Source organism: Dermacentor silvarum, chromosome 6, assembly GCF_013339745.2.
Source record: "Dermacentor silvarum isolate Dsil-2018 chromosome 6, BIME_Dsil_1.4, whole genome shotgun sequence".
NCBI classification, from domain to species: Eukaryota; Metazoa; Arthropoda; class Arachnida; order Ixodida; family Ixodidae; genus Dermacentor; species Dermacentor silvarum.
In genome coordinates this window covers 74,186,990-74,214,091 of record NC_051159.1, presented here as the reverse complement: position 1 = coordinate 74,214,091, position 27,102 = coordinate 74,186,990, and the positions used below count along the sequence as shown (strand labels likewise).

Sequence of the window (27,102 nt, the reverse complement as noted above, 5' to 3'; positions counted from 1 at the left end):
CGAGCTGTACTGTGCCTGCTCGAGTTAAGTTGTAACGAGCCTGTAGACGCATGAACCGCCACATTAGTCGAGAGGGCGCCTACGTAAAGCTCCTTGGATGGCTCCCGTTCTTCGAAGGCTAACAGTCTCTACTCGTGACTAGTGGTGACCAAACGGTGCCGTGCATGGTTAAATGTGATGGCTACCCCGGAAGCCTAAATGATGGCACCATTAGTTGACATCTCATTCCTGGGGCCTCTTCTCAAGAGACAAAGAGAAAGAACGGCAGGGAAATCGATCAATCGCATATTCAGTTTGCTACCCTGCGCAGGGGAAAGATATTAACGGATGAAAAGAAAGGAGAGACAACGCTGCAGGGTTGCTTCCTCCACCCGGAGGTGTACAACGAAACTATACAGTCGCTCACTAAGGTCCGGCGGCTTCAGGAACTGCAGCAGTCCACTTGCCGCTTTCTCAGCTTGCGATACATGTGGCTGCGGTTCTTTGGTCGTCGAGAAAGTTCCAATGTTCTTCAAAGATTTAACAAATAGCTTGTGATGATTACTGCTTGTCACGCTAAACATGGCCTGCCGCCCCACTCAGCAGAATGAACACTCGGACGCAAGGAGTTGTAACGAAAACTTCATTGCATCACAAACACACGTACAGAGAATAAATAAACAGTGAGAGAAGAGAAGGCTATTGAACACAGCATATCAGTTCCGTTCCTTCTGCCATACGAACGCTCGCTGGAGGTGCGCTCTTACAAGAAACTATAAAAGCTGCACGCATGAGTAGAATATTGTGTCAATAAACACGTTCGAGTTGTCAGTGTTCCTAACTAAACGAAGAGTGTATAGTCACCGCCTACGTATCCGTGATGTTCACCGTGGCGCTTTCCCTGACGTGGCTCACGGACTCCTGGTACTTGGGGCTTGTCTGACGTCGCCGTCGCCGCGTGAAGAGTGCTAGTCCTTCGCTGTCGACGGCTTCGCCTCATCGAGCCATGGCCTCAGGCGGGATAACTTGGGTGACACCAGGTGCTGGGGCAGGACTTAACCAGCACGCCAAGGTCTTTGTCGACGTTGGCGAGACGCAGCACTGACACACCGTATCTTCTTAAGTTCCAAATCCCGTATGTCCGTGCCTCTCGCGCTGCCACGTCTTTCCTAAGTGCGCTTCTTTTTTTTTTTTTGCCTCTGTTCACTGCTTTGCTTTCTTTATCGTCGTCTCTTAACGGATAATTTCCGTCGTCTGCCTTGCCTTCCTTTTTAATCATGACACTGCTCATTGCGGTGGAACTGCTTGTCACGAAGACATTTTATCCTTCTCGCCATAGGCGATCACCACATTGTTGTCCAATGCGGCTCCCACTGACAGCACACCTGTACAGGTAAATCACTTACTAATGTTGTTCACCGTACTACATGCATTTCCAATGAGCTTCTTATCCTGCCTATCACCTGTGTGTATAGATAACGAAGAAAATGTTTTTTGTGTCTTTCAAATTTCTATCAGCGCTGAGCAGGACTATCCCGCGAGCTTGCGCCGGCTCAGACCAGCACGTGTGGCTATATATAGAGCAGCCTTTTTAGATACCGCAGGGCACTTGGAGAAACGGGAGTCCGCAAGCTGTGTGTCAACACGGCCTGCTGGTAGCAAACGCGTCCGAGACGCCATTCTCTGAACCCATCAACCGACGTAATAAACAAGAGCGTCCCCGATTCCCGGTGCCCGAGGAGAGATACGGCGCGTGAACAGCCTGGGCGCGCATAGTATGAGGACCCGCGCGCAGATGTCGCTCGCACGCAGCCTTCGTCAAACCTATAACCAACGCGCTCTATGAAACTTGTCGTTTTTGCTGGCCTCTGCGTATCGAGTTTTCTGGCACCTGTATAGAGCAGGCATGCTGACTGCGTCGTTCTTCTACATTTATTCTTTTATGGCGTGTGCATACATGTATATTATAGTATTATTCTACCAAAGCTTGCCTTCTGTGTCCTGGCTAACAGTGTCAGCCGCTGGGCCGTAAATGTGCCTTCAGGACTATGCTGATCTCACAGCTCATACCTAAAGCCACAGTTGTGATTCAAAACAACAATTACTACAACGACAATGACAATTACGAGAAAGAAAGATGAGCATTTCAACGCGTTCTTCAAAAAAAAAAAAACATGAAGAAGCATATAGGAACAGAATGCAAAACGGCACTCTCCATCCGCGAAAAGACAATTCACGCTTTCTAAGCCGGAACTAACCCTGACATGCTGCGATTCTCCGCAAACAGCGTGCCCCTCGAGACCTCTCTACGCAGCATGCAGCGGGACACATCACAGCCTAAAAAAAATTTAATAAAACATCCAGCATATGAAAAAAAAATGCAGCCAATTCCACGAAGTGAAATCTGTCGAAACAACGGAGCTGTGGTGGTCCTGTTTCTGCGATTGTCGCGTATGTTTCTGCGTATTGCCGCTCGCGTCGAGCGGCGTCCGTCGTGCGAAGAGCGCGCGGCGCGAACACCCGCTATTATAGATCATTTGGAAGCGTTTAGGTGCCGCCATATTGGACTGATACCACTTTTGTTTTCTGTCTTTAACAACGAAGTTTACGGTACTACAGTCGATTCGCAAGCATGAAAACAGTTGTATAAATGCGTTCAGCGTTTCATGACAATGTTACGTGACTTAACTTTTCATAAAACTAAGAAATTGTTTGAGAAAAAAGGAAACCGAGGGGCCCGATTTTTATTAATCATATCATAAGAAGCCAACAAAAAATGACACCAAGGACAACATAGGGGAAATTACTTGTACTTAATAATTGAATTAAAGAAATTATAAATTAATGAAAATTAAAATGGAAATGGATGAAAAAAACTACTGGCTGCAGGTGGGGAACGTTCCCACGTCTTCGCATTACGCGTGAGAATGCATCGCACGCGTAATACGAAGTCGTGGTATCGTTCTCCACCTGCGGCCAGTAGTTTTTTCATCCATTTTCATTTTCAATATTTTTAATTTCTTTAATTCAATTAGCAAGTACAAGTAATTTCCCCTATGTTGTGCTTGGTGTCATTGTTTGTTGGCTTCTTATGATATAAGAAATTGTTTGTGTAACAGCTCAAGATGGCGACTCCCGTGAATATAAAATCGTCTCTCCTCCTCCTCGCCGGCGCGCGCTCCGATTGGTCGGCTTCTTAGACGATGCTGCTGCTGCTTCCGCTCCTGCGCCTGCGACCTCTTTCCCTTATCTTTCAGTCCCCATCCCCCTGTGCAGCGCGGTTGAGGTGTCCTCTATTGAGAGACAGTTATCGCGCTGCACTTTAACCCAATCTTTCACCCTTTCCAACTATAATCTCTATCTCTCCTCCCGGCGAGCGGGTCACGTGAACTCTCCGGCTCTGCTCCTGCGTGATGGCGTCGTCTTCGACGGCGCACACTCGACTAACAGCTCCGCTGTTAAATCACCTTTTGCGTTACGCCGGCGCGACCAAGTCTAATACCTCCATCAATGGAACAGAAACCATGCATCAACAATGTGGAGAAATACGCAATACGAAACTTAGCGGATACGCGTAAATTGGCAGAAAAATATGCTCCGCGTCGTGCTCGTGGGGAGTGATGGACGAGAAAATAGTCCACGTGCTGCTGGACTGCCCCCTATACGCCTAGCAAAAGCAACAGCTGCGCTTCAAGCTTTGGGCTCTATAGGCCATCATTCATTGTCACTTGGAACGATACTTAGACCAGGGTCAGTTAATTGGCCTTGAAAAACAGCTTTCAGTACAGTGAAACACTTTTGATGCGAAAGCGTAAAATAGCCCATTGATCGAAAAAAGCTGGCGCCTGTAGCAGCGAAAGGGCAGGTAAATTCCCATTGGTTTTGACGCTACATCATGAGCGCGCCTCGACGGAGCAGAGCGGGCGAAAGGAGACACCTGCAGCTGCTTTCGATTGAACATTAGTGTTCTTCGCACTGCTGTGGGATACATTGAAAAAGAACCACCGATAAAATGGGCAATACATTGTGATTCGAAAGCAACCTTTCAAAGCTTGCGAGGTTTAGGACGTGGAAATTAAATGACCAGCTGGTGTCCCATATCAACGAAATTTGCCATTGCGTTTCTGAACGAGGACATGATATAATCTTTCAGTGGCTGCCGGGACACTGCGGTGTCGTTGGTAGTCACCTCGCCGATGACGCTGCCCGACATGCCCAGGCTGGAGCCCCGACACTCCTTATACCATTATAGACAGAAGACGGTGCAAGAGAGCTTCGCAATCTCGCGCGTACCTAGTTGAATTACTGGCATACTCCGCAAAACTCTAACCGTCGTTTATACAGCCTCAACCCACCACTCAAACTGAAATTACCAACAAACCTTTCACGATGTGAAGCAACACTGCTGTGTCGCCTGTGTATATTGGAATGGCGGACTCATCCACGTGCGCTAAGCGCAAGTAAGAAGAGACCATCCATCATCTTCTGTGCTACTGTTCTCGCTTCGATTACCAACGCCAGGCTCTCCAGTGTGCGTTAAATAGACTGGACGATAGACCATTTACAGAAGCAAAGGTCTTGGGAGCCTGGCCTCACAGCTCATCAGCCCAGAAAGCCATTCGAGCTCTTCTTCAGCACCTGAAGGCGACACACTTGAGTGCCCGACTGTAGACATGCTGCACCTAACTTAGTGTGCGTGAAAGTGCGATCAAGACTCATGTCTTCTCTCTCTCTCTTTTTTTCACTCCCCCTCCCCATGTGTAGGGTAGCAAACTGGACTAGGTCTGGTTAAGATCCCTGCCTTTCCTTCCGCCCTTCTCTCTTTCTCTCTCTAATGCTTTCGCATTCGCAACTCATAAGTGCTTCGGTGTCCTCGGATTTTTTTTTATGTGTATGGACATGGTCTCTACTACAAAGACGATCCGCGGGACGATCCGTGGGACGATCCGTGGGACGATCCGTGGGACGATCCGTGGGACGATCCGTGGGACGATCCGTGGGACGATCCGTGGGACGATCCGTGGGACGATCCGTGGGACGATCCGTGGGACGATCCGCAGGCATGCGTGGCTCAGCGGGCTAAAACATCTGGCTGCTCTGCTTGAGGAAGCCGTGTGACAGGGGCTCAATTACGCCCAGCACCGGAGAGGTTCTAAATGACTTTTTTTTTGTTGAATAGCGCCGTGAACGAGGGTGGACCCACATAAAATAAGGGCACTCCCTTCGGGATCGGCCCATATTTTTGTTTGGATAGTCACGTTGCCAGGGGAAAGGAAGACAGGTCTTAGAATGCCAAGAATGCTATTCCCATTAAAATGGCAGTTTCACACGAAAGGCGTAGCATTAAAGCTTTGAACGCGATAACAAGGTTTAGTGTTGCGCTGAGGCTTCACGGACGATGTTTCAACAAAACGCGGCGGCTACATGTTGCCGTGACGCAGCACGCAAAGAAACTGCTTCTGCGCAACAGAAACAACGCTCTTGTAGCTACCAGGCGTCTCGCAACACTGGCTTGATGAGGAGCGCCGCTAGCGGCATTGAAATCACCGCACCTCGATGGTGGACGACATGAAACTAGGAAAACCGTTGGCGTTTGTAGCTGGCAGTTAATTGTCTGTTCCACTCCGACCGCTACATGCACCACGTGTGGTATGCACACAGCTGCTCAGCAGGAGCGTTAGTGCTTGTGTGCACCACGTTCGTGTCAGCAGCGGAAGGCAGAACGCTGTTCCTCCATGGCTCCGTGGCAAAGTGGATTTATTTATTTATTTATTTATTTATTTATTTATTTATTTATTTATTTATTTATTTATTTATTTATTTATTTATTTATTTATTTATTTATCCTCAAGCGCACAACGCTTTACAGAGCGGAATGGATTAGACAGAACACACAAATTTTTTTTAAAAACGACATCAACACATCTATAGGCACATATGAGGGAGGATACCATTTTCAAAGCTCACACAACTGAAAATTCAAATATGATGCGAAGTACAGCGTACACAAACAAAGCAAAAAGAATATAAACAACATTCACTTCACGCGTCATTAATTAAATAACTGTGAATCGGGGAACCAAGCGAGTCATGGCCGCGGAATTAGAAATGATATCGGAAGGAAGGTGGTTCCAGTCCTTGGCCGTACGCGAGGCGAAAGAATAAAAGAAAGTGTTAGTGCGCCAAGTAGTGAAGCGCACCTTATGGCAATGATCTAAACGGGTCGAACCATAAGACGGGGTCGCGACAAACTCACTTTTCAATACTGCATGATATATCTTCGATAATTATATATCTTGATTGATTGAGCAGAACGTGACTGTGCGTCAACTTGGCTTCGTCGTTTTTGCAGCGCTGCGCGTCTCTCGAGTGTTTGAAGACCATCTAACCTTCCAAGCGTGGGCTGCGCATGCGCAGTCGGTACTGTGACAGCACGACAGCAGCGGCAGGTACGGCGCGAGCACACTTCGAGTTTCCGTATAATTGCTAAGGCAATAAAATACGCGTGTGGGTGCTCATAGCTCCCTCGCTCGTTAAAGCTGGTCTCACCACTATAATAAGTGCTGAGAAGCGAAGCCTGATTTATTGGCACATATACTTCTGGGCGAGTTTGTTTGATAATGAAGCCATGACGCTTAAGTGACACGAACGCAGACAGGAACCGCCCCTGTCTGTCTTCCTGTGTCCGCGCTACTTAAGTACTGTGGTTCCGATGCCTGCCTGCTGTATAAAGGCTCATTAACTGGTACAAAGCCTCATCGACTTTTGTCCATTATTAGCGTAATAACCCACACAGCATATGACAAAACAAGCGTTTAACCAAAATTATGTCGTCTGTACCGTCCGATGCGTCAAGTAGCAGAACTTTCACTAGATGAGCCATAGACGGTGTGAAGTATCGAGAAGCCGATGAACGCAAATAAAAACCGCTGAATTGAGTGCACTGCAAACGAATGTTCAAGGTGATCCGTTCTGGTGGCACCACGTCTGACTCAGTCATCGAGCAAGGATTGCCATACTTGAAGCATCAGGGGAGAAGAACACGGAGACAGAGATAGAAACAAAGGAAATGCGGGGTTTAACCAGAAAAAAATGGCCCTCTTGCTACCCTGCGCCAGAGAAGAGGGAAAACGGATTTAAAGAGATAGGGAAGTGAAAAAGATGAGTAACGAAACGGAAATCAGCGCACAAAATACTGAGCTGGCACACGTCCCTCTCACAGCCTATCTCGCAGGCCCGTAGGCAGCAGAAAGCGAACTAGCACTATGGCTGCTTTGGCGCACACGTCCGTTTTGATCACTGTTCTAGTTTGTTTTGCTGTGACAGTGGTCTCCACTGGCTGCAGTGACAATGACTATCCAGCGTCTCTAACACTAACAAAGTATGGAAAATCAGTTCTGCTGAAGCACGCATGGTGGAGGAAAGTTCACGAAAGAGACCAACGTCATCCACCCGTATGTAACACGAAGCTACACTAGGAAACCCTTATTGGTTGCTCAGAAAAGAAATAATTGCAGTTCAAGCAAAATTCACCCTGATTCGGGGATCTAACCCGGGACCAACGCATTTCCGGGGCGATTGCTCTACCATCTGAACTAACCTGGAGGCTAGCACATCGCAGCGCGAGAGCCAATTAATCGGCCACTCGAAGCACAGGGACACTCAATATGGCAAATCAGTTCTGCGAAAGCTCGCAAGGTGGAAGAAGGTTCATAAAGGAAAAAAATTGTCATCCACTCGCATGTAGCACGAAGCTAGATTGGATTAGTGGGTTTTGGGTTCGATCCCCGAACCATGACGAATTTTTCTTCAACTGTGAAGCTTTCGTTCTGAGATACCCGTATGTATTTCCTATGTAGGTTCGATGCTACATACGCATAGATGACAATTTACCCTTTGACTAACAAAGTAACGACAGCGCCTTGGTTTAGCGTTTCTCCTGTTGTCTTCCCTCTAACCATAATCGATGCGGTTTGGGCCTGTGTCTGTGTGCGCGGGTGCTCAGACGCGTGTGCGTGATTTCGCACACACACATATTCACACATATCATTTAACATAATATTTAAACGTTCAATTTATCTCACGCCACAGAAGGTCTTCAGTGTCGACCCGTATCTAATTATTATTTCAATATAAAATGCCGACCAAGTGGCTTTTTCACTTGTGGCTACTCGTGCCCTTAGTTATTCCCTTATCCTCACAAGACAATGAGGCTCACAACCGCCTCCTGCGAAAGGCCAGCACGAACAGGCCGTAGCTCGATGTCTTCATAAGCACTATTGAGGAGTGCTTCTCTTGTAAAAGCCTTACCTAAGAGTTCAGAGAATTTTTATCAGCTACTGACCGATCGTAACCCACAGGCCGGAGTAGCGATACCCCGAGCTCCTGTGCCGCACATCAGCGTTTTCGTAAACGACATCTAATCTCCCCCTTTCCTGCGTCGTCTTTCCCGCAAAAGTTTTCAAGGCGGTGCCAGACAGTTCTTTTTCAAGAAAGTACGCGGGAATGATGCAATGAAATGAAAACAATAATGCTAGAGGGGAATATTATTCGAGTTATGTGCCCTGCGTCTCCTGAGGAGGATCCGGCGTCGGGTACTCCGAAAGTTGCATGGCGTTCACGGGGGGCGATCCGCTGCTTTTGAGCAAATTGCAAAGCTCTCAAGAAAGCCACCTCGAACTCCCCGAAAAGCATAAATATGGGTGGTTGAGAAAGGATCGCGTTGGAGAAGGGGGAGAGATGCCGTTGCTGCTGTACACTTTAGGTCCTGTTCATTGTCGTGATGTCCACAGTAGACCATGCATTTCACGCGGCCTGGTAGCGTTCGGACGTAGTGTATGCATCGATCACACGGGACCACGATTCCACCTCCAGCTTGCCGAAAACTATAGGATATGGTTGGTCGAGAAAGGGTAATGTTTGAGAGTGGGAGAGATGCGGTTGCTGCTGTACACTTCAATGCCTGTTCACCGTCCGGTTGTCCACCCAAACCCTTGCATTGCACGTGATACGGAAATTTGCAGACGTATTGCATCTATCGATCACATGGAACTAAGAAGTAACTTCAAGCTCTCCGGAAAATAAAGACCATGGGAGGTTTATAAAGGGCTGTGTTGGCGAATTGGGAGAGCTGCAGCTGCTGTACACTTCAAGGCCTGTTTCGCGGTCCAGATGTCGACCGCAGACGTAGCATTGCACGATGCCTGGTAGTCCGTAGACGCAGTGCATGTATCGATCACATGGGACAAACGTACTAGAGGAGAAGCCAGGGAAGTGTCTTCTCGATGGCAGGCTCTCTCGTAGTCGTCGTCGAGAAATCGGTCGGCCTCGGAGAGGCATGCGCGCGTGCCCTATCTGCCACTCGGCGGCCGGCACCGATAAGCACCCACACCGGCGAAGATGTGCCCTGCCCCGAGTCCTCCGGGGTCTTTCGAGTCGCGGGCTTCACATCAGTTGGAAGGCTCCTTATCGGCTGCGGCCGCAGCGACGAAAAACCCGGTGAGCGAATCCTTTGCCTGGTCGGCGACGCGGTTTTGTGCCAGGACTTCTGTGCGCACACTCGCAGCGACGTGAACGCGAAAGGCTTTTTCTTGTGCTCTGCAAGTGCAGTTGGTGCTGGAACAGTGTTATCATGCGGGCTATTCGAGAGTTCTGTTGTCGGCATCGCTGTGGGTCTGTGGTGAAGTGTCGGCTCTGCCGCTAGAACGTTTGCGTGGGGCGGGAGTTTGAGAAGTTCGGCTTCTCGCTTTTGTGTCGCGCTTCAGTTCTGAAAGCCTGCATTTTCGTTGCGTGAGTTGGTCGCACACAGTGACGGCGGAGGCACTACTTTGAGAACTTGTTCTCAATTTGGCACATAGTGACACTTAAGGGGTAATTCATTGCAACGGGGCTGCTGTTGTAGTGGTCCTGCTTGCCCTGTGCTAATTTTTACACTCTACAAAAATATCAATCTGTATGATGCTCGTGTCGGGCGATAAGTTTCAGTTGTTCATTACTATCGCAACGTGCAGCTTATGCACAGGCACAGATAGCAGACGCTAATACTTTTGAGTCCGCCATCATGCGAGCTACCATCAATTGGTTTTGTCTCGCTAACACTACGTTCAGTGCAATAGTGATGGAATTTCGTCATAGGTGCGTGCTTCCGTTCGATGACCATACAGATCTACGGCAATTAATATACTCCGTAGAACAGAGATCTGTGTTACGTCAGCTTTTGTTGCTGTTGTTTCGAAGAAAAAGGTCAACGAGCTACACTGCGGATTGTGGTTGAAAAAAAAAAAAAAAACATGCTCGCCAAAAGATTTTAAAAATTCCAGAAATGTGTGTGTTTATTTATTTTGTTTGTTGTTTTATTGGGAAGAGGGGGAATGGCATGGGTAAGTTACAATCAGAAACATTTGGCAAATTCACGTGTAGGAGCTGAATGTGCTGAACTTTTTTTTCGTCAGTGCAGTCTTTGGGCCTTCAGGTAGACCAAAAAGGGCACCAGAACATGAAAGAGAAAGTTGCCGTCCACCTGAATGACAATTGAACTCATGCGGCTCATTGACATTAGACTGTTTAGTTGCTCGAAGCTCACTGCATATTGGGGAAAATTGCCCAATGCTCTGAACATCAAAGTGTCAGGTTTCCGAGAGAACGCGGCACATCAAAGGCTTCTCCAACCGTTGTGCGTTCTTGTTTTTCTGGTGCAGTTTGAATCTCAGCTTCTGCTTTTCGCGCTTATCAAGACAGATAATTCCTATCCTGTCTCACGTGCTTTCAAAACGTTTGTACCCTGCAAGTTCGGTCATTGAAGGTCTGCGCGGCGACTTGGAGGCTCGCACGATAAGAAAAAACGATAGAGTAGTATGACGTCCGTCATTGGAAACGGGGACTTCGATCAAGAGCTCTTGAGGAAAAATACGTTTAAATACTTAAGAGTCTAAAACAATATAGCGATTTTGCTAAAACTGTCATATTTCCACTGTGCGAAAATCCAGCAACGAAAACCACGGAGTACACCTGCGTACATCAGCAAAGCCCATTCGCTGTCTGTCTCCCATGTAAACTTCTGACAAAGCATTTAGGATTTACTACCTGCAAGTTCGTACGACTTGAGTCATACGCATCCTCAATCGCCGTTGACAGTATACGGGTCATGGAGGGTACTGTTGAAGTCAACTTCCAGAACCCATCGCCAGAAAAGTATTCCAACAGTTGCTAGAGAACGGTAATGTGACATATTACAACCCATGAGAAGGGCTCATCCAGTTGTGCGCTAACGCTGTTAAGGAATTTATCACTTACCACCGAATATCACAGCGGAGGTAATACATGTACACCCGACCTTTTGACGTCAGTATACCAACCCCACAAAACGAACACGCCAGAAATGACAAGGCACCGCCTTTGACAAAACTAGGCTCGACTATTAACATTTCTATCGGCTTTTTGGAGGAGCGTTAATTCATCCTTATTGTTTTAAAACGAAGCTTTCGATATCTCTTTCCTCCCATTTTGCGTGGACGGCTGTCGAGCCAAGTAAAATCGGCCGATCCAGGAGACAGTCAATCAAAGGGGATTACCTGAAGGCCGATCCTGATGGTAGTATGCGATATGATGTGTCATTGCACGAGTTTTACTGTGCTTGTGGTGCGGATCAATTTTGAGGGCAACTGCACAGTACCCACACGCCTCATAGCATTAACCAACAGAGCTAACCAAGAAGTCTATCCAGCAGCACGTATCAGCAGGTCTAACGAGAAGCTATCGCTTGACTGACAATCATCCGCCAATGGCTTCTGACCATTTTCTTTTTTCTCATTGTTGGGAGCACAGTCGCACAAAACAATGTATCGTTTCTCCTTGACTACGCAGTGTCGAAGGCCGAAACAGTGTGGAGCCGAAAAGCGGGATTCGGGCGGTGCAGTGACAAGGAGAGGTGACAAGAGGTGACAAGCGGCGCCCTCAAAAGCAGTCCACCATGAGCAGCGACAAGTCAAACGAGTCCCTCCGCAAAGAGGAACCCCTACCTACAGAGGGCGAGGAAGAGGACGACGAAGGCACCGTGTCGCTACCCGACGACCGGGACGGAGCCGTGGAGCTACCCAGTCCCCCGGACGGTGGTTACGGATGGGTCATCGTGTTCGCCTCCTTCATTTGCTTCGTCATCGTCGACGGCATCATCTTCTCATTCGGCATCTTCCTGCGCGAATTCGCCACCACCTTCGGCGAATCCAAGGGGTCCACGGCCTGGGTGGCTTCCATACAGACGGGTTGCTACCTGCTTGCTGGTACGTTTCCTAAACGGGCGTTTAGAATTACCTATATTCATGCTTTGTGAGTACGCTGACTGCTTTTTTTTTTTCTTTTCTTCCGGTGTGACGGAGTTTTGGGCGTCAACGAATAAGAATGGTTTTCTTTGCCTAAAGTTTCGCCCACCCGGCCATGTTGCTTCATCACTTGTGCGCGCTGTTCTGCACGCCATCAAACCGAAATAGGAGCTGCACACTGTGTCACCGGTTTCGTCGTCCACTTTGTTCACAGAGTGAACACTTTAGCGCCTGTCCGTAGGTTGTGGCTGACTGACTTACTGATTCATTTGTTCACCAAGTGAGATTGTCCGAGAGGATGGTGAAACAAGTTTGCAGTAATAAATTGCGCTAAATTGACCAATTAATTTGGGAGATGATAACTTAGTCATTCTTCAGAAGAAAGAATGAAGCAGGCCAACTCATCAAATGCGTAGATGCGATAACGTGGGTTCTACTGGAGCAGCACATAGAGTGTCAAGTTGAAGGAAAGGCAGTCGATGGCGGCGGAGATTCAGAATAAGTGATGAAATTACTAAATTTTCCGGTTATAATGTGGTTTCAGTTGCACTGTACTAAAACCAGATGAAGCAGGTGAAGATCTTTTATGACTAAGCTTTTAAACCACGAATCATTAATTACTCAATCAAGTTTCAATACCGTTGTTCACCAAGTTACTGCGCTTGCAAAGCACAAAGAGTTAATGCGACGTTGACGTGCACAAGAGCTCGGCATGTCCATTTTTGGGCGTCTATGTATCTCATACCAATCTAAGATTATGACTAATGACCTTTTATAATAGTTAAAAGAACACATCGAGGTGCTGGCCAGTGAAGAACATGCAAATGTAACAGTTTAAACCCTGTTCCTGACGTGCACTTGTATTACGCACACTTAAACGTGAAACGTATAAGCCACGGAAGTACCAGTAACCATGAAGTGGGAGCGCTCTCTTATAGTTCAAGTGTGTGACACTTGAAATATCGAGTAAATTTCGCTCTTGCGTCCATCACCTACGATCATTTCGGCTACCTTTCCGTAAACAGTTCTTGTCCAACCGGGCCCGCGGCACGGGCCAGCAACCGCTTGTCGGCCAACACGTGACACCGATAGCGAGGCGTGGCTGGTCTCGATAGCTACAGCACGCAATTCCCTCCAAGAGGAGTCAGCCCATGCGTGACGTGGAGCTGCGCGCAGCCCGTGATAATCTCGCGCACTCCTTGAGATCGGGGTCCCCACTTGTGTGCAAGGACGATTCTATTCGGGGTTTCGAAGCATCTGGCTCGCGTGTGCCAACGGGCCGAATGCACGCGCAACGTCTTTCAACAGTTCGCCATCTGATTATCCGGCATTCCTCCTCCTTGAAGACGTGTTCGCCGATAAGAAATTCCAGATCGTTACACCCGGGACCGCGCTTATCTGCGATGAACTGTTGCGTTTTCCATCGTTGCGTGGTGTCTTCGTGACGAAAAAAAAAAAACAATAAGCAAAATGAAATGTGAGCCGACAATAATGGCAACACGTGCCTGGTGGAAAACGCAATATGGTGGAGAAGTGAACTGACCTGGGCCGCTATTTTGTAGCGATGCCTTTAAAGTAATAATGCCTTTTCGCGCTTATCGCGCTTTGTCAGTGGTCAGAGCGACGGTCCGCTCACGATATCAACGTTGATAACGCGAGCGGACCGTCGCTCTGACCACTGACAAAGCGCGATAAGCGTGAAAAGGCATTATTACTTTAAAGGCATCGCTACAAAATACCGGCCCTGGGCCGCGATTTTGTAGCGAGGCATTATGACTTATCATCATCACTTATCATCCATTAGTCTTATCATCCACCGCTCACGGCCGGCTGATCCCGTTGATAAGACGAGCGGACCGTCGCTCCGACCACTGACAAAGCGCGACAAGCGCGAAAAGGCATTACTACTTTAAAGACATCGCTACAAAATACCGGCCCTGGGCGTGTAGGGTATGCCATGTCGCCTTGATAATACACGGCTTTTTCTAAGCTGTGACTGCTTTGTTTTGTACTCTTTCCAGTCTGAACACCGCTCTACAACAATGGCATAGGGCGAATGTTGGTATGCAAATAAACAAACAAATAAATAGACAATGTGATGGTGAATGGTTTCACAAGCTCATTGGCTTTCACTCTACCCTTAGACAATTGTGTTCACACAAGTTTTTCTGGCGCAGCAGCCCAGAGTGCTGTCTGGTGGCATGCTTCACGACCACCTGCCTTACGTTTTCTCTGCATATCTCTCTGTTTAACCCTAGTCTGAAAGATGTCTGGCTAATGCCCGGAATAGCTTTAGCACTGGGTGTGTCCAGTGGCGGCAGTTACAAACGAGGACATACTGTAATCCAGTAATGTGGAATACATTTGTGCTGTGCTGCTCAGTTCAGCCCCACAACAACTCTGGGCAATCCAGCCGGCCGATGACGCCGCTAGAGCCCAAGGGCTCGTGACAGATGCCTAGGCAGGGTAAAGCCCACCCTATTAACTTGCCGAACAAAAATTGAGTTTTTGCCTACCTACCTAGATTTGTGTACAGGGAATAAGACATGGATCAGGGACCAAAGCAGTGACAGGCACATGTACCAGTACATTATTTGTTTGGGCAGGCCTTTGCCAAGGTAATTTAGTTTTAAGTTCCGTGTTTCTATTATGCGCAGCATGCTCGTTAGCGCACAAAAACCGATTCAGGCAAAAAAATAATTCGTTCTAACGTGAAGCAGCGTGCAAACGAATAAGAAAGGAGCTAGCGAAAGAGGGCAATATAAAATTAGAAGGACGTTAACCACAATTTACGCCAGCATCTCGCAGTGGCGCACAACCTGAACAACCTAAGTTCTTGCACCACGCCCTTAAGCACCGGGCATCTTTCTTCTTTGCCTTGATATAGGCTATCATGGTTCGCATGATATAGGCTATCAACCTTTCCACTCACACTGCTCTTAAGAACAAGATCTTGTGTATCTCGGACGGCTGTGTTGTCGGTTGGCCAGCTCACTCGCTCACCAATATTGCACCCTTTAAGTATGTCGTTTCAGTATCTGTTAAGCGTTTTTCTTCTTCTACGCAACAGCACTAGGCGACAAAAGTTTATATTTTGTGTCTTTTCTTTAGGGTGCCTTTTTTCTTAAACTGACGGGCGCGCGTCTACAGAGATTTTGCACACAAAACAATATTTCTGTATCCTTCTTTGATTTGTTCGTGTTACCTCCTCTAAACATTCAACAGGCCCAGTGGCTGCGGGCCTGGCGAATGCCTTCGGATGTCGCCCCGTGACCATTGGCGGCAGCCTACTTGCGGCTGCTGGCTTCTGCGGTGCACTTTTCGCACAAAGCATCCTGCAGCTCTACATCACCATCGGACTCTTTAGCGGTAAGCTAACCGGTCAAAGCATCGTTGGGCAACATACGAACCGCCCATGATATTCTCAACGCCTTGCAGCGTACAGTGCAAAAACCACTCACCTAAAGATCGGGTGACTTGCTTTGGGTGTAAGCGGGGCTTCAAATGTGCTTCAACGGATCAGTTGGAATTTCGAGAAGCAATTTCTTAAGACGTTTCTATATTGAAGAATCTATTTGCATATTTTCACTCGTTTAATTTTGTTGATTAAATTTTGGGGTTTTACGTGCCAAAATCACATCTGATTATGAGGCACGCCGCCGGTGGGCGATTGATTTCGACCGTCTGGGATTCTTTAAGGTGCGCCTTAATCAAAGTAAACGAGCGCTTTTGCATTTCGCCCCCATCGAAATGTTAAATGCTGATTAACAAGAAAATGTAGATAGATCAGCCTGAAGGGGGCATGTGGTGCAGCTAGCTCTTCAGCGCATTGTTTGCTTTAAGCCCAGCTGGCCCTAGAATGGGGAGCTCAAAATTGGTTCCTAGTGAGATCTTACATATTTTACAGTGAATCTACTAAGGCAAGTTCCACAGCAGTTTTCGTGCGGCAAAGGCCGGCGTGCGACGGCGTGGTCGATATCAAGAGCAAATGCAACGCAACGTGTGTCGGAGCCCCGAGTTTGAAACGTAATTACGCATAATTATAAAATAAAGGTTACCTTGCGTGTTTCTCATTCAAATAGACAACTTATATGCGCGATATTTTTTTTAACCAGTAATCCGTAATTTTTGTTTTTCACTATGCGTTGCACCGGCTCCACGTTCGAGGTCAGTTATATAGGAGCTTGTATGGCAGTGGCGGTGAAAGCTGACACCATGGTACTGCATCGCAGCCTGCGTGGAAGTCGGCATTGAAAAATATGAATGCATTTAATTGAAATGTATTGGCAAAAAAATGAGTCGCCATCCATTCCCCGCGAAAGTGGATGTCCAGCAAAGCTGTGGAAAACCGCTACTACATCTGCTGAGGAGGGGCATTTTTTATAAATACGAAATCATTATGTGGCCCATGAAGCGAAAAATCCGGTGTTAACATCCGATGGCACCAAAACCCATGTGACCAAGTGGCGACGTCACGTTTGACATGATGACGAAACGTGATTACGACATCACCTCAAACGTCGTCTGATGACGTCATCACACCAAAGGTCGAGTGATGACACCATCACGTCAAACGCTACGTTACGTTATAACGGCATTGTCACGCGACGATATCGCCCGATGACGTCATCACGTCAAACGTGACGTGCCACGATGACGTCTTCGTCAAGTGATGACGTCACCTGATGACGTCATGTGATGACGTCATGTGATGACGTCATGTGATGCGTGGCTTCCAGCTTCTTTGTACTGTCTCCGGGATCGGCCCACATTTTTTGTGAGCAAAGGTCGCGCATGCGGACACGAAAAATCCCGACCAACTAGAAGCTAACAGCTTTGCTGTAAAAGAACCAATTTGTGATGTGTCGGCCACACAGTTAAGTGATTGTATAATACTATAATATATGGGACTGTGTTAGTGAGTATAACATTCATGAAACTACCGGAAGACTACGTAGGTTCTAGCATGACAAGATTCAATAAACTTCACCACTGAAACATCCAGCCGCGACCGCGCTCGAACGCAGCAGCAACTGCTGCTGCGTGCGAGCGAGCGAGGCTGTGAGTTGGCAAACAAACATATACTACTTGCTAACGTTGTGAAAACTCACTTATGCAGCTTAGGTGTCCTTGCTGTATGCTTCATACATCTGTCAACGTTTTTTTTTTTATATATATATAAGGTTAGCGTACCAAAACAACGCAGAGGCTCAAGCCGCTAAAAACAGTAGTCTTCGAGGACTCTGGTTCAATTTCGGCCATCTGGCGTTCCCTAACTTGTACCCAAAGGTTGGTTCACGAGCATTTTTTTTTTTTTTTTTTGCATTCCGTTACCATCTCAATGTGGTGACCGTGGCCGGGAATCGAGCAGCGACCTGTGATGCGAGCTGCAGAACGCCACAGCCACTTAATAATGCGTTAGCATTAGGGGTATCAAAGTAGAAAAAAGTATGTGTGTGCAGTGTGGGAACGCAGTTACGTGGTAGAGGTAGAGAGGGGGTGAGAAGGCTTGAAAGAAAAAAAATTAAATTATGGGGTTTTACGTGCCACAACCACGATCTGATTATGAGGCACGCCGTAGTGGAGGACTCCGGAATAATTTCGACCACCTGGGCTTACTTAACATGCACCTAAATCTAAGTACACGGGTGCTTTCGCATTTCGACCCCATCGAAATGCGGCCGCCGTAGCCGGGATTCGATCCCGCGACCTCGTGCTCAGCAGCCCAACATCATAGCCACTGAGCAACCACGTCGGGGGAGGGCTTGAAAGAGCGTATATGTATATATATAGTGCTGCTGACGGTGACCTGCTCCGGACAGTTACTATGCTGGCCTCGCGGATCGCACTTGACAGGATCAAAGCGTCCGCTATCCAGCTAGATAACGGGTCGAACGAAGTTGAATATTTAAAACAAACTTTAATAACATTGGGAAGGTCAAAAAGCAAATTAAAAACACACAAAACGTTCAGTTTTTAGCCCCGTAAAAAAGTGGTCCTGTCTCTAGGGCTGGTGGGGCGAGTCTGGCGGTCCCGTGCTTCTCGAACCGCGGTTTCCGTCCCCGTTGTGGTCCCCCAGGCCCGGGAAACACCACCCGACACCTCGCAGCGTCGTCACTGGGTCAGTTCCAGGAACCGCACGAAGGGAGCGGCTCCTTTGTCTCGCGCACAGCTCCGAGTCCGCGGGGGGTCAGTGAAAGAGAAAGCAATAAAAAAGAAGGGAGGCTGGCTTCCCTCTTGTAAGTTCGGCCGTGCGTTCGCGATGCGCACAGAACAGTTACACTTCGCTCCTTGAAGAGACAGGAAGTGTGTCGAGTGAGCTCTTGAACAACACATTGCAATTTGCCATGTAGTGAACGCCGCGGTTTCAGTCATGGATCCGGGACCTCAAAGAGGTGCGACCTAATACTCAAGCATTTCTATCGCATTTATCGCTAAATCACCACTAAATTCTTCCATAAACTGCACCATTTGTTTTGTACTGATCGATTCATGTGCCGATACTATCTTAATCGTCACTTTGTGCCGCCTAGATAATGGCATACGTTCATGTTGTTTCAGGCATTGGCTTCGGGTTCATTTTCCTACCTGCTGCCGTTAACATCAGCTTCTACTTCGAGAAGAAGAGAGCCTTCGCCACGGGCATCGCCGTCTGCGGTTCCGGAATAGGGGGCTTCCTGATGGCGCCCTGTTGTCAGCTACTGGTCTCCGCATTCGGTTGGAGAGGTTCCATGCTCATCCTGGCGGGCATGACGCTGAACTGCTGCGTGGTAGGTGCCTTGTTCCGGCCGATAGAGGAGACGCAACCCAAGTCGGAGCCCGTGCCACTAAAGCCTCTGCTACTGCGCATAAAGGAAGCCCGCGACGCCATGACCAAGTGGGATTCAGAAGAGGACGGCATCGACGACACGCTCGTTACCGGTGGTGGGCCGCGCCGCAAGCACAGCTGCCCTCCGCCCCGCATCGCCCACGACGTCATCCTGAACAGCGAAGAACGCAGCGCTTCCAGCTCCACCAGCGGCAGCAACAACAGCCCACCTCCGCCCTACTCCGAAGCCGTCAAGGCTGAGCAGCAGTTTAGCTGCTGCCACAACAACAACCAGCTCCGGGTCGAGCACAAACCTGCGTACCAGGCTCCTCCCGTTCTTCGAAAGCTGTCCTTCACCAAGAGCAACAACAGCAGGACACGTCGAATGACGGCGCCCGAAATGAGGCCCTTCTACCGCCAGGACATCCTGTTCAGCGCCAGCCTTCTGCGCATTCCGGAGTACCGCTCACAGAGGGACATCGGCTCGTACCACCAGAGCATCGCCAACCTGCCCAAGCAGGGACCGCACAAAACGTGGGGATGCCTCTCGCCGGAGATGACCGACACTCTGACGCAGATGCTCGACGTCTCGCTCCTGACGAGCCCTACATTTGTGACTCTGGCCGTGTCCGGATTCCTGACCCTGGCGGGCTTCTTCGTTCCTTTCATGTACATCGTAGACAAGGCCATCTTGTCGGGCATCTCACCGGACAAGGCCGCTTTCATCTTGTCTGCCATCGGCATCACCAACACGGTGGGCCGCGTGTTCTCCGGCTGGGTGTCCGACCGGCCTCAGGTGAACGCCCTCTTCATCAATAACGTTGCCCTCACTGTGGGCGGCGTCGCCACGGCGCTATGTCCCTTCTTCGAGACCTACACGATGCTCCTCGTCTACAGTGCCGTGTTCGGTTTCTCCATAGGTAAGTTCACACAATCTGAAAACGTTAGAGGTGCCGGCGACACTCTTTTTTTTTTGATATCCCGAATTTAACTCTAGATTTTGAGAGTTTTTGTTCACTCCAAAGGAGTATACGGAGTGCGTTTAACCTGCCTCTGTCCATTAAGAGTAAATGTAGCCCTTCGGACACGACAATGCCCGAAAACGCTGTTAAGTATAGGACAAGTGGTCAGTTCCGGAAAAGTAGTTGCTAGCTAAGTCTCGTTTCATCCATGTAAGAGCTCAGTGTCATCCATGTACGGTTGCTCAAAGACCCCATTACGTAGATGATACGCAACTATTTCGTTTTATCTGCCTTGGTTCTTAAATTGCTTCATGATGTCGAAATCCAAATAACACAAACACGCCAATGGAAAGTGGAACAGCGGCCGAACAAGGAAAGCTTCAGAATGCTGACAAATTTTCGTCAAGGGGGCTTGGATTTGACGAAGCCTATAGTTTTTGGATATGGCCTACTAGCCTTTGGCTATTCGTTCAAACAAATTATTACATATTTCCATGGCAGAATGTATCAGTAATGAAAATAAAGTTAAAACTTGAAGTCACGTCCCCGTGTGCAAACATTGGCTCCACGCTGAGGTTTCACTTGTTCGGCCCCTGTTAGTCACTTCTCGGTGTCAAAGTGTTTTATCCGTACAACAGCTGATCTAGTTAAAATTCGTCATACAGGAACCTCTGTGCAGTTTATTTTATTTACATGAATTCACCATTAATGTCAGCAATATTATAATTCAGCGAAACAAAGAATTAGGCATTTCAGGAAATTTATTATAATTCTATAGCTCATTCTACAGCACGAGTAAACAAAAATGTTGGTAAGGGACAGAACTTTCCAGCATACCATGCTGTGGTGAATATAATTTCGAGCTAGCGATTTACACGCAGAAGTGTTTTTCTTAAGTGTGCAAGGATTCCCGTAATTATTATTTTGCTCGAATTTTCACGTGCGAGCTTTGTTGTGTGCATAACTGCGTATTCATGAAGCGTCAACCCAGTGCATTCAGTTCCTTTTCTCGACACAGATCAACTAAATTGAGATCCGCTTCACTTTGGACTTCTGAACTACAACTCCACTTTTTGGTTTCTCTCTCTCTCTCTTTGTTTCTTTGCAGCTTGTTTTGCCGCCCTTCGTTCTATAATTGCTGTCGAAATGTTCGGAGTCGAAAAACTCACGAATGCATTCGGACTACTACTGCTATTCCAAGGTGTGGCTTCTGTCATCGGTTCCCCAGTCGCCGGTAAGTTGCCACTCAGTTTAAACTGACGTGAACTTTTACCATTGCCTGTCGTGGTGGGACACTCTAATGGGTGCTCTTTTAGTCTAAATTAACGGATAGCAAGAGAAGAGAGACACAGTCACGAATCAGATGCACCTACAAAACTTTCATAATAAATGGTAAAGATATTATCGGCGAGGTCTACGCTGGTTTCAGCAACTACCTATCCCTGAATCGTTGCTACTCATCTTTAACTCCTCGTTTGCTGACTTATGACTACCTCGTGAACCGAGACATGACATGGCGAAAGACGAGTGATGTACTTTGCACATATTTACCGTAATTAAACAATATGGCGTGGGTGAGATGGTTTTGAGGCATGAGCAGAGAGTCGACAGGATCTGCGCCGAGGACAGTAAACGCAATCGTTCGCGACAAAAAGGCTTTCTCCACCTGCTTCACCGATGTATACTGATCCACCTATCACAGTGCTAAATTCAGAGGCCGTTATCTGTGGCCGTGGGCCGCGCATGACGGGTTCAGTAATTGAACACTGAAGAAGGGAATTGTCCTTCGAAAAGACAAGAAAGACAATATTATGTTTCTAAAAACACCAAAACATTACGTTTATTAATTACCACACAAGTTACTTCTACTCAGGATAGAAGCTTGGTTTTAAAAAAATGAAAGCAATAGAGGAGAGTGACGTCACGTTCAAATGTCCGCTGCAACAGATCTCCGTGGGGTCAGAGATGGAAGCAACGCATTGCTCCATGTATTTGTACGATTGATTGTTTATATTAACAATGGTGACTGCCTTCTTCAAGTAAAGAAAACTGTACCTGCAAACCTTGCGTTTCTTTTTCTCAGGAGAAAGGCTTACGGTACCGCTCGCACTGCACGAAATTACGCTGACGAACGCATGGCGCCAAATTTTTCTAAATTTCAACAATAAGACAGTTATCCATAACGTTACCCTGCATATTAACTTCGCTTACGTCTCGCAAAATTCCCCCCCCCCCTTTTTTTTACCCACAGGTATCTTTTACGACCTGACGGGGACATACGACGCTTCCTTCTACGTCGCCGGATCGGTCATCACGCTCTCAGGTCTCATGTGCCTCCCACTTCCCTGGATTTCGCGCTGGGAGAGACGCCGAAAAGAGGCCGCCGCTCCCCAATTACCCACCATCATAACGACGACCGTGGAAGGGGACAACGAAGGCGAGGAGGTCACGCTCAACCCTCATGGTGCCTGCGCCAGCGAGGACTGCGAAGCCGGGCTAGCGGCCACCTAGGATCGAGCCTGATGATTTCGCCACGGTTTCGGACAGGGACCGAAAGGAAAGCGACAACCAAAGACAAACTCGACCCCGCGCATACTCACTCAGGAAGGTCGGCCTGCGCCGCTCGTTCCGTCGACCAATCTACAGCTGTGGTGGGTGACACGTCCGGACGCCGTTGTGCCTTCGGAACCACTGGGGCAGATTGTGTCGTATGCTGCCACCATACGTTCGCGGGTGTTTCTGGAAGAGCTCTGTCGGACGCTCGGAAAACGGAAGGCGACTTCGTCGAATGGAGCCGTCCCGAGTGTCTGGCGACGGGAACATTCCGCCAGCGTCTGCAAACCTTCGGAAAAGGAGGCGTTTCAGGCTGTTCAGATGGGTGTACTTCATCGTCTACTACTTCCGTGCTGCGACTAATAGGTGCGCGCGTTCGTTGAGTGACGTGGTGTGCATTCCAGGATTACTGCGAATGCCTGCTGGGTGGCTCTAGTGCCAACGTAAGTGTCTAAGAAGCAGAACGTGTGCCAAACTGTCGTGGCGCTGTGCTGAAGTGAGTCCGCATGCGGCGCTGTTCCGTGAGTGAGTCCATGCGCCTTCAGCATACTGCAGACACCGAGGAGTCCGCACATTCCTTCCGAGTCACAGACGTTCAGCCTCGAAAGTGGAAAGGAGAAAGAGTTGTTGCTGCACCGGTCACAAAGGCGTGCAGGATTACGCGCTCGTTAAGTCAAATTGTGCCAATAACCAGCCGAGAGACGGAGTCGTATGGCAGCAACATCGCTTGCCGCAACAGCGTCGGACGGCGTACTTCCTGCTTACGATAGGAGATGGGATACTGCGACTAGTGCACAACCTTCGTCTCATTCTTGTGCGGTCTGTGTCGGTACTAGTACACTGTAGTGTCGGCGTGAGTGGCGGAGGCAGTGCTTGTCACACGTTGAGTCATTTCCGGGACGCACCAGGTTATACGCACGTATGGTGATGGATGGCCGAGTGCTCTTCGGACGCAGTCATTTCTTGCACACGCTTGTAAGGACGAATGTTAGAGCATGCTCTTGCCATCGATTCTTCATTGTTATCAATTTTAGTATTTTCACTTGGTTCTAACTACACGGCTATCATAACAGTTTGTGAATGACTACTTGGTAAGCTCCAGTAATATGGTAATGGCGTACCTTTGTTTTACCTAGCCATCGGCAATCGGTGCCAAAAATTGAAACCATTAAAAAATTCGTGTCAGTATAAAATGAAGAACCAAGGAAAGTCCACATGAGCACAATATGCTTAGCTGTTTGAGGTAATTTGGGCTTCACATATTCATTCATATGCACCATCACACCTCCATAAATACTGTAGAGTTATGGGTCTTTAAATCACAATTTTAATTACTACTATTCTGGTGTGTTTCCTTTTTTTTATTGCAAACATGGTACCATTTCAGATTTAAAAGGATCTCGCTGAAAAAAAAAAAGTTCAAACTATACATTTTTGTCCATCTGTAGCAACGCATCCATTGCGTTACAGGTGCTCTTAGTATTTAGGCCAATCATAATGTTTTAGCTGCATACTCCGACACGATACCCAACCAATTATTTCATAACTTGTGATTGTCAGTATTCCATTTGTAATAATTACCACAGACCACCGCTGCGATCACATCAGGACAGCTACATAAGAGAAGTAACAAGTGCGAATTCATATCAAAAATAACGCCTTAATACTGATCTGTGATTTTATGTTCAGCCTTAGTGTCTCTGTCAACTAATGAGCAAAAAAAACTAATAATCGACGGATTTCGGTAATAGTGTTGATACTTGTAAAGTCAATGTATTTCTCGATAAACTAAATCATAAAAAGTTAAATTGTTGGGCTTTAGGTGCGATAAACGCGACATGATTATGAGGCATGCCGTAATGAGGGGCTCCAGGTTAATTTTGATCACCTGGGGTTCTTTAAAGTGCACCCAATGCACGGTACACGGGCGTTTTTGCGCTTCAACACCCACATAACCTTCGCAGGAGTGACTGCATGCATGTCCCATACTCAAATACCGACTGCCATATGGAGCACAGTGACTCCCGAAAAGCACTTAAATGGGAGACACACAGTTAACCATGCACAACGGAGTTGGCAGCGCTTTTGCGAAGTAATTCAATATAATTCACAGCCAATGCTGGATGCGGTTCTTCAAAACAGACTCGAAGTTGAAGCTCAGCTGGTTTTTCGCTGCAGTTCCAAGATATCTTCGTATAGCACTACCTAAAGCAGTCGTTCGTTGCTTCAAACGTCGACGCCACGTGGTCTCGTCATTTTTTATTGCGATAGCAATTATATGGACACTTCAACCGGATTTCTGCCCTCGGCGTCGCCGTCATCGTCGCCGTCGCCGTGAGGTTCCGTATAGATTCCAAGGGTGATAAAATCGTCGCCGCGTGCCGTATGCGCGAGCGAAAGCGTGCGGAAGACGTGCGCTATCACGGAGGGCGAACTCCCCCGCACGCTATCACGGAGAGCGAACGCACGGCGGAAAGCAAACGCGACCGTCGCGCGATAGGCCATGGGGGTATGGGAGGGAGGGAGGCGGGGCGGCGCTGTGATCCGGCACCAAAGGCGTATCTTGCCACTCAATCTCCCACGTGAAAGCAAGAAACGGGAAGAGGGCGGGGGGGGGGGGGGGGGCAGCTTCTCCTCTGCCAACAACTTCTCTGCACTTTGCCCGCCGGTGCCGGTCGCCCGCACCGTCTCTTATCTCCACACGGCTCTGACCTTTGTACGCGCTGTGCATTCGCCGCTCAGTTTCCATTGAAGCGATAGACCGCGCGAACCTGCGCTTGCTGCCAGCGTTTTGACAGTCGTTGGCTGCGGTCATTCAGCGTGATCTATTCATGTTTGCTTGTGCACGCTGACATCACGGTTGTTAATTCAGTAAGTAGGCCAATGTGTCCAAGTTTATGCAGCCGATAAAACTACTATCCCTACTCCGAATAGCTCTCTACTAATTTGCTATCGCAATCGATGCTTCGCCTTTCGGGCGAAACTGCGACATTTTTTTCTGTCTCTCTTTTATTCATTCCGGCTTCAGCGTTCGATCTTTCGTGTTTACAAGGCGTGCCACATCTTTGTCAACTTAAAGCATCCACGCGTAACAGAAGCGTGGCAATTGTACATAAGCCGAGACTGTTTGATTAAAACAAGTCAAGCAAACAGCGATGAGTGCTCTCTTTTTTTTATTGAATAGAACACATGAAAACATTTAAGTTCACCAAAGCGTGGTGCAATACAATAATTAATAACATGTAATACGTAAGGAATCCAACATCAGACATTCAAGCTAGTTTTGGATTCATGGTAGTCCTTGCCATCGTTAACGAAGTATGGGGCAGTTATAACATGGTTATGGTGTTCTTTAAAACAAAGTTTCAAAAATCAAAGTTGAATATTTGGAGGTGCTTTGTTGATTATTGCACCAATGTAAGTCATTTGACACAGTGGAACTGTAATATAACTGGCAAAGTACGTAGTTCACATACATGTTGAGTTATAAGCTAACTAGCATGTGCAGCCTGCCTTGTGTACTGTGTAAGCGAAGGCCCACAGTAGACAAGAAAAGAATAATTATTAGTTTGCCTACTTTAGGTTAGAGTTCAATAAACAGACAGACAGACAAAAAACATGCCCAATAGTTTTGGGCATGTCGAAAAGGAAACAGTTGCGTGGAGCTGCATCTTTTGGAGTTGAGACGACGATCCTCGTGAAGCGTTTCTGCATGAATTCTGCTCATAGGTGTGCAGTGCGACTTGTTGAAAAAGTCACATGACTCGACGAAATATCTCGTATGATTAAGTGTGTCGAATAGTGTATCAGACGGTATATTTCATTTGATACTGTTGTCACGCCTTAGAAATAATTGAAGCAGTCGTAAACCTACTTTATACCTACGTATTTGTTGTTCAATAAGCCTTCCCGAAAAGAATGTATGTGAAAAGTATATTTCAGCTAATAGTATACGTACTATCGACCAAGAAAGTTTACGAACCAAGGGATCTGACAAAAACCTGAATATCTCCACAGCCTCAAAACGCAGCCTGGTATTCCCATTTCCAGCCTCTACTGGTATATGCGAACAACATTGTGATATGCGGTTTTACTGGTTATTTTTAAAGGCTGCTCGGATATTTCGTGTTTGCTGAGATCCCGTGGTCCGCAAACTTTTTTGGTCGATAGTGCATACATACTAAGAAAGAGCGACAGAAGTAAGGTCAACAAAGAGTATATTGCATTCAGAGTAATTAATCAAACGTTGCCGATCAATGGCTCCGCCTGGTCAGAAACAATTAATTGCAAGTGCATTTTGTTGAATGCCCACTGAGCTGAAGACCGACATTCCGCTTTTTCAAGAGTTGATAGCGGGAAAATCATGAACGCAAAATGCTACTTATAGTTTTTTTTTATTTCAACCTATTCGAAGGACAAGGGCTACCGCGGGATGGAGGACCTAGAAGGTTTGAAATACAAATATTTTTATATTTTTACTTTA

The 27,102-nt window shown here is 47.6% G+C and overlaps 1 protein-coding gene across 3 annotated transcripts in view; it reads left to right on the top strand.

Annotated features, from left to right (window-relative positions):
- LOC119455595 (monocarboxylate transporter 13) overlaps positions 1-25,775 on the top strand; it is a 78,146-nt gene extending 52,371 nt beyond the window's left edge. Inside the window, exons 1-6 of one of the 3 annotated variants that reach the window (XM_037717006.2) lie at positions 9,352-9,477; positions 11,842-12,257; positions 15,522-15,665; positions 18,858-20,024; positions 21,175-21,300; positions 22,318-25,775. In XM_037717006.2, coding sequence (XP_037572934.1) covers positions 11,948-12,257; positions 15,522-15,665; positions 18,858-20,024; positions 21,175-21,300; positions 22,318-22,577 — 2,007 coding nt within the window. In that variant the 5' untranslated portion in view covers positions 9,352-9,477; positions 11,842-11,947 and the 3' untranslated portion in view covers positions 22,578-25,775. Of the gene's footprint in view, positions 1-9,351; positions 9,478-11,841; positions 12,258-15,521; positions 15,666-18,857; positions 20,025-21,174; positions 21,301-22,317 lie in introns of those variants that run through there. The other 2 variants (XM_049668883.1, XM_049668884.1) reach the window with 2 other exon arrangements.
- The last annotated feature ends 1,327 nt before the right edge of the window (positions 25,776-27,102 follow it).